General features: G+C 41.2%; 1 protein-coding gene across 1 annotated transcript in view; it reads right to left on the bottom strand.

Moving 5' to 3' along the window:
* Positions 1–3,821: 3,821 nt before the first annotated feature.
* Positions 3,822–7,868, bottom strand: part of CHST10 (carbohydrate sulfotransferase 10) — a 9,425-nt gene continuing 5,378 nt past the window's right edge. The window contains exons 4-5 of the mRNA XM_010001420.1: positions 7,482–7,587; positions 3,822–5,290 (exon numbers count right to left, since the gene is read on the bottom strand). Coding sequence (XP_009999722.1) covers positions 4,753–5,290; positions 7,482–7,587 — 644 coding nt within the window. The 3' untranslated portion in view covers positions 3,822–4,752. The remainder of the gene's footprint in view (positions 5,291–7,481; positions 7,588–7,868) is intronic.

The raw sequence follows: 7,868 nt of genomic DNA, 5'->3' as shown, positions 1-7,868 counted from the left end.
CCCCCCACTTTCTGTGAGTTCCAACAGATAACCACAGCAGATGCTTCATGCTTTCAGCCTGCCATGTGCATGCTGTCCCATCAGCAGCTGCTTCTCTGGCGTGCACATAAACCATACACGGGAGCACGTTTGCTCCTCTAACACTTCCCTTAAAGCTTCAGCAGCTTTCCTTCAACATGGAGTCCAGCACCTCTGGGGGTCTCTAAGCAACTGCCCATGGCTTTTTTCAGTGTTGCTCTCCCAGAAATTGCCTTGCCTGGATTTACCAGTCTGGAATTTCTAACTGCATAGTTCTTTTTTACAACCCAAAGCAAACATACATCTTTTTTTCCCTTTCACTCCTGCCTGGATTAAAAGGGAGTAATGACCACTTTACAATAGCTGGTGCCAAACAGCTCCATTTCTGTGCTTACACCAGCCTGTTGTCACCAGCTGCAGGGCTGCAGGCCTAGTGCTGCTTGCTTCACAAGGGAAATGCCTCCTATTGCATAGCAAAACAGGCTGCAGGCCTTTCAAAGCAGTGCTGGTGGTGATGAGATGAGGCACCTCAGGCTACTGCCACAGGCAGGAAAGCAAGATGATGGCTCAGCTGCAAGCAATTGCATTAAAATCATAAAAACAGAGATGTATACAAGGCAGCACCAAAGTCAGCTGTGTACATCAGTGTGAGGTGAACTCACTCCTCCCTCCAGGAGGGAGGCACCCTGCGCTCACCAGCCTGAGAGCACTGCAGGCTTTCCTGCTAATAGGATCATTTTCTTCAAAAACCTTCCTCACGGCAGCAGCCCAGGAACACGCACAGCTAACTTAGGCTGAAAGGGAATTTTCCACCACCCACAAGCCTCTTTCTGCCTTGCATAAATCTTCTTAAGTGCAGGCCACAAAGAAACAGCACCAGCCTCTGCAGATGACATGTAACAAGCCATCAGCAGTGATAAATCTTCAGGGCCCAACTTCTGTGTCAAGTTTCCTTTACACCCTCACATTTAAAATAAGCACATGCTGAATTTACACCTCCTTCCAGGTCCCTTCACATCACCATAATAACAGGATGGGGGCTTAGTGTGAATCACAATAAAGCCATTAAGCAAAAGATCATTCACCCTCTCTCTGTCAATTAAGGGATCTCAGATACAGGCAGATACACTGACAAGACATCCTTTTTCATCTGAGATCAGCCTAAGCAATCCCTATATAATCACCCTCTTCTCAGCAAACTTGCTGGAGCACAGGTAAGATCAAAGGTGGCTTTCCCAGCCAACAAAGTTATTAACACCTCAAGGTAAAATTAATGTTACACAAAAGCCAGAGCTGTCTGAAGGCTTCCTTGATCTGAGGACAGAGACAAGTGGTAGCAGCAGGGTGCCGTTGCACTCAGTACAAATAAGGCAGCATCTAAGCAATATAAGGAAAACAACATGCTTATTTGTGAAAAATACGTATTTTTCAGGCTACTTCAGAATTGCTACTTCTTTTAAGGAACAGTTTCCAAACAAAAAAATTGCCTATCTACTTCAACTAGAGAAAAACACCTTCATGGCACTTGATCAGAAAGCACACCCATAAGAATGCACTATGTGCTGAAGTTAAAAGAAAAAAATGACAGGCATGGTCCTTTAAGTTGTTTCAAAAGCAAGTGAATTTAGATCTATTTTCACCACAAGAAAAAAAAAACCAACCACCAAGACCTCAATAAACCCCAGTCAGCTGACCACCAGAAGTGTTCTTAATTTTATATGGAATGTGAAGGTAAGAGACCCATGGAATACATTTTAATTCATTATTTTTGTCTTTGCTAGCTGAGATCAGACTCTGAGCATTCTGGAAGGGAGTCTATGAGAAACTCTCCATGATGAGAAGTAGTAAAACTCAGCTTCCTCTCTGTATTTTCCCTAAAGCTAACACGGAGCACAGAATCTCTTATTTTCAAAAAGATTACTGCAACTCACTATGCCTTAGAGTTCAACTTTCCTCTAGAAAATGTGGTTAAAATGAGCCAGAGGATTCAAAAGGTGCTGAGAAGAGACAACAAAAAGAAAAAGATCCGCACAAAGTAAGGATGGGAGTTTGTTTTCTGAAGCAGTACTAACAATTAGGAAAGAGAAGTAACAATCTGGGCCAGCAGTTCTCCAAATATGACACAAATATCACTTGCAGTTTGGAAGCAATGTGCAAATGACATCTGAACAGCCAAATGACACTCATGCATGCCACTGGGACTGCATCTGTAAAAGCCTTGTATAGAGTACAATTAAGCTAAAACAAAATACAAGCATTTAATTAATCATAACAAGCAGGGCGCAGAATGTTCTGGCCACCCCACCTGCACCAGACTGACATAAGAACCCTACTGTACCTCACCAAAGGCTTTCATATCCAAGTTTCTACAAGTCATGCAAAAGCCACACCACCATTACTTCAGCCGTGTGAGGAAAAAAACCTTATTTCTAGTAAGAAAATATAGCTCCGGAGGTTATCATTGAAAGAAGAAACTTTGCATTTGAACTGAAGAAATGGTAACAAATGTTCCAGTCCCAGCCTGAAAAGCAGAGTGGGAGAGCAGTTTACACCTCTGCCTATATGAGTCCATAGCTCTGTCCATGTTTGCTGTCGGATGCTCGAGAGAACTCAATGCAGAGAAAGCTATTAGAAAAAAATATTATTACTTAATATTTATGTAGCACTTTCCACCTGGCAATTTTTAAGCAACCGATACATTAAGTAATTTACCAAGAAAAATAAAAACATACATTGGCATTCTGTGTGATCAGTAGCTTATGCTTTCAGAGGAAAACTACTCTACTTTATTAGAATTAAACTTTAAGGCCTGAATTCACTATACATTATTCACACTGTTACATTTTAAATCGGCAGAGAGGTAATCAGTCGGCTCATTAGCTCCAAAATGCATTTAACAGTACATTTTGTAAAGTTCCCATATTCAGAAAACCACAGAAAAACCTCAAGCTGTTAACATCTTTTTATCATTGGTTAAGAACTAACAAGTTAGGGCACTTTAATTGCTGCTTTAAAAAACAAATAATTTAAAAAATCCCACCTTCCAGCTTTGCCACCATGGAGTATTCTCTTGCTAAAGTTAATGATTCTTCCTTATTTCAATTAGTCTGTTGAGATATCTCTGAAATCACTCCCAGCTTTCTTTTTGTGGGTCACAGCCCATGTCAGCTTGGCACAGCTTCCCTTTTTCTGAAGGGCAAGATGCTTCCCTGTGTTGATACAGGAAGCTATCAAAAACATACTGGGCTGGATTTAAGAGCAGATTCCACCGCACTGGCCATCATTAGCATCTCTAGCCAGCAACATTACACTGATCTGAAAATTAATCTTTTGGGACTAAAATGTTAAAAATACAGTTCATATGCTCACTGTGACAGAGCAATTCCTGTATTTAAGATACGTGGTCACTCTCTCTCTCCTGTGGCCTAAGATGGCAGCACGCTGATTTTATTGCTGGTGAACTCAAACAAGAAACTGCTCTTTCTCACACATAATGCAAGCACAGGCAAATATGATGGCTGCATCCATTCGGTTCTGGTTTTTGTTTGGGTTTTTTTTTAATGCATAAAATGAGTACAGCAAGTCTCCAACTCACCCCAGTGGTTGGGTATTTTTGAGTCAGGACACCATGGCAGTGAATCACTGTCAATCAGGGATTCATCTTGTCTCCTTCAGCAGTAGGGAAATGAATTTTCAGAGGGGGTATAGGGAATTTTTCTGTTCTCTGAGGTACTGAACACTAAGCAAGGCTGGATATAAGAAAAAGGCAGAACATTAATTGAAGTAACTGTAACAGCTCTTTTATATGACATCCTGCTTTTGTGGCTTCTTTTATTATCTTAACTGTTAGAAGACAAAACAAGTTAAATTTTGTGGGAACATCTTGTGACTTCTATATGTGCTCCCACAAATACAATTAATAATTTATTTTAAATTAATTTTCCTTAAAGTTTCCCTAGGAGTTTCATGTTTCTTCTATGCTCCATTTGCATCTGGTGTTCTCAGATAACTTACAAAGCCAGGAGTTAAATCATATTTTGAAAATCAAAGGAGAATTATGAGGCTCAATGGACCAGTAGCAAGTACAGTGAACACTTGACAAAAACACAAAGACAACTGGACTCTGGAACCAGTCTCTTTTTTAACAACTCTAAAGCTTCTGTCTAATTAGGTTCATTTCGTGACAAACAAAAATGGGATTAGATCAGCATTACTGTTATTACAGCAGCCTAGATTATTTTATTTGTCAAGCATTTAATCAATTTTTAGTCCTGTACTGGCCTTTCCTTTTCAAAGCTCATGGGAGACTGCATGCCCTTCTCATGAGCATGAATCACGAAGTTCACCCATATCACAGTTAACCTACAGTGAAATTGCCATCTTTATAACTTCACAGCATTTTAAAAAAGGCATTCTGTCTGGGAGAGAAAGATCATAGCCTATTCCTCCTTCCCCTTTTTTTTCCTGAGGGGAACAGGGTAGGAGTGGAATTCTGTATTTCAGGTAACAGACACTTAATTCCTAACAGATTGCAATGTCACATACAGAAAACATGGTCAGCAAACAACAACTATAAGCCCCGACTTGTTCATTATGACAAATATTTCACTGAAAAACGGAGCAACATCAAAAAGCTAGAAGACAAATGGTCATTCTCAGCTCTGTCAGTGTTGCAGCTGGTATTCACGCAGGTTTAAATTCATCGACGAGACACTTCCGAGCTTATCCTAGGTGTCAGTTAAGCAAGAAATCTGGCTCCCGATATCCAAAGAGTTTAAAATCACCTTCAAACCGGGCGTAGAGGCGTCTTATGTCCCTCTTGCTAATTCCCGAAAAGTACCGCTCTACTTTTGTTCTGTTGTACACTGTTATGCCTGGTGGAATCGTGGGGTACGACACCAGGTGGTCTATGCCAGCTGCCTTCAAGATGTACGGAGCATCGTCCTCCAGGGTCTCGTGGTGTCCGATCACACTGTAGGTGATTTCACAGGGGGCGCAGAGCTCCACGTACGTTACCCAGTGAATGATGTGGTCCCCGAACTGAACATCCAGCCAGCGGTGATTAGGGTCCCCCAGATAGCGCACAAAATCCTCAAACTGCAGCCCTTTGGTCTCTGTGCGGTTCTTCCTGTATTTGCGAATGATGCCAGGAGCAATTTCATGCCGGTACCAAGGTTCGAACCGAGGGTTGTGCACAAACTTGTCTTTAAATGCAGAAATAAGTCTCTCAAATGGATCTCGAACAATAAAAAACTTGAAGTACAAATTCAGTCTAAACAGAGGAAGGAAAAAAATTTAGAAATGTAATAATTCAGGAAAAGTGTTTAAGCAAAGTGTCTGAAGTGTGTTTGACAAAGACTTACAAAATGCACATAAACTGACCCCAGGCACAGCAATATGCATCTTACACCACTTGCATAGCCTATTGCTACTATAATGAATCAGACTAGAAATACCTTTTCTGTCTTTTCACACAGAATCACAGAATCTTAGGGGTTGGAAAGGACCTCAAAGGATCATCTAGTCCAACCCCCATGCCAGAGCAGGATCACCCAGAGCACATCACACAGGAACGTGTCCAGGTGGGTTTTGATCATCTCCAGTGAAGGAGACTCTACAACCTCTCTGGGCAGCCTGTCCCAGTGCTCTGTCACTCTCACAGTAAAGAAGTTTTTTTCTGATGTTTATGTGGAACCTCCTCTGCTCCAGTTTGCACCCATTGCCCCTTGTCTTATCACTGGACATCACTGAAACTAGACTTTTTACTAACAGTTTCGGACACAGGACAAAGTGGCAATAGTTCATCCTATTTTTCATATCTTATTCAACTGGAGGAGTTTAGTTTATCTCAATCCATAGGAACAGGAGACCAAAGATGCTGTAAAGATGCTGAAAACTCAAAGATATTTTTAATGCCATGTGGTATTTTTAATGCCATACTCAAAAAGCAAAATACACAAAGACAGAAAAAGTAGTTTGGTGCAGTTAAATATATAGAGGGCTGCATTTTTCACTGGCAGTTAAGACAAATCTCTACTTAAGTAAAAAAAATTAAAAACCTGGTATTTTATTTGATGTTTTGTCATGCTTCAATAATGGTCAAACCCACTATTTTCAGGAAACCACAGTTTTCAGCAAAATTACATATTTCACTGCAATACCACTGAGCTGTAATATTCTATAGTCAAGAGATTATCTGTAGGAGGAGTAAATTGAAAACATAGTTTATTTCAATAAATAGATGAGAAAGGACATTCAGAGCCGAATCCTTACTGAAGTAAGGGGATGGACTCTTTCCAGCCTCAATAGGCTTTTGTATCAGTCTTCAGGTTCTCCGGAGTTACTCCTAGCCAGACAGAGCTTGAGAACAGCAAACTACAACAACAGATCCACACCATCCCTCTCTCTACACCTAAACTCTCTGATACTTTATTTCAGAATTCCCAACCAAACCCATGTTATGCAACTCCAGCACAATTTGTGTGCTGGGCTGACTTAACCCAAATCATAATGGCATTCAGCTTCAAACACCCTAGCTATGGCTCATCTCCCAGGTAAACAGTTAATTTCTATGCAGGGCTGGTCACTGGAAGGGAGAAAGATCCACATTCTCAAGAAAATGGCAGCATTTTCTCTTGCACAGGATCAACACAATCGAGTGACCCCACTTCCACAGGCACAACTGCGATAAATGTGTGTGCCACTGAATGCAACAAAACTTGGGACTGAGCTCTACTCATAGCTGACACCACATGTGTAAGGGGCTGACTCCTTAGGACAGCTTAATACACACAACCATGCAAGCATAAGCTTACATGTGTGCACTATTATCTTATGTCCTATTCTCCCCATGCTGCCACCTCTTACAGGGATTACGTATGTCATAGGCTCTAGGATAGAGAGCAGACAGCCAAAATTCTAGCCAGAGTAATTCAGAAGGCTCTACTGCAGAGAAGTACGTTTTCTGCTCTGAGAAGAACCTGAAGCACTTGAACAGAATGATAAAGTGGTACAGCTGAATGGAGAATATTCTCAAGCTAAGCAGCACTAACATTTTAAACCTATCCAGTTCAACAGCAGTAAGTAAATCTGCTTGCAATGACAACCTTATGTGTAGGCAGTAAGATTTACAGTACCAGGCACCAGGGTGAACCTTCCAAGGAAACCTTTATTTCTGAAGGTCAGCTGTAACAACTAGGTACGCACTGAACTAGAGAAAGCCTAAGTGAGTTGGTTGGTTCAGCTAACTGTATCACCAATTACACTGGTGCTCTCCTTCAATGCCATCAGGGAGGCAGTCACAGGAACACCTGTGAGGATAACAGAATAGTGCCATAATACAAGAGGTGGAGCAGAAATCCCGTTGCCCTCAATTCCTTACGTAGACTTCAACTGTACTGTTGACTGTCCACAACACCACTGACTCCAAACCCCTCCCACACCCGTGGGAAGCCACCACTTACCGTTTTTTAATTTCAGAGTCACTGAAGGAGGACAAGCGTGGAAGGCCGTTCTTCTCATGATCATGTACAACATTTTCTGGGATCTCTTCTATGGAAGAAAATGCTCCTAGACAAATAAAAAAGAGACCAACTGAATCTTTCAAGGAAAAAAAAACAACAAAAAGCAAGCACAAGCAAGTACATGTGCTTTTGGCTGATACCTTTTTTTATTTTTCTCTTTTCTGTATTTTTAGCATTTACAGTTACTATGTTTAAAACCATTAAGTGATTAAAGCCTCTGCCCACAAGCTGAAAACTGTTAAAATTCTTTAGGGTATGTGACAGCAAGGTCCAAGACCACACAGCCTCAAAACTCTCAGAAAAACACATTACACAAATTTGATCAGC

The sequence above is a fragment of the Chaetura pelagica genome, unplaced genomic scaffold (assembly GCF_000747805.2).
Source record: "Chaetura pelagica isolate M959 unplaced genomic scaffold, ChaPel_1.0 scaffold377, whole genome shotgun sequence".
In the NCBI taxonomy this organism is placed as follows: domain Eukaryota; kingdom Metazoa; phylum Chordata; class Aves; order Apodiformes; family Apodidae; genus Chaetura; species Chaetura pelagica.
This window is presented reverse-complemented; position numbering and strand designations above follow the sequence as displayed.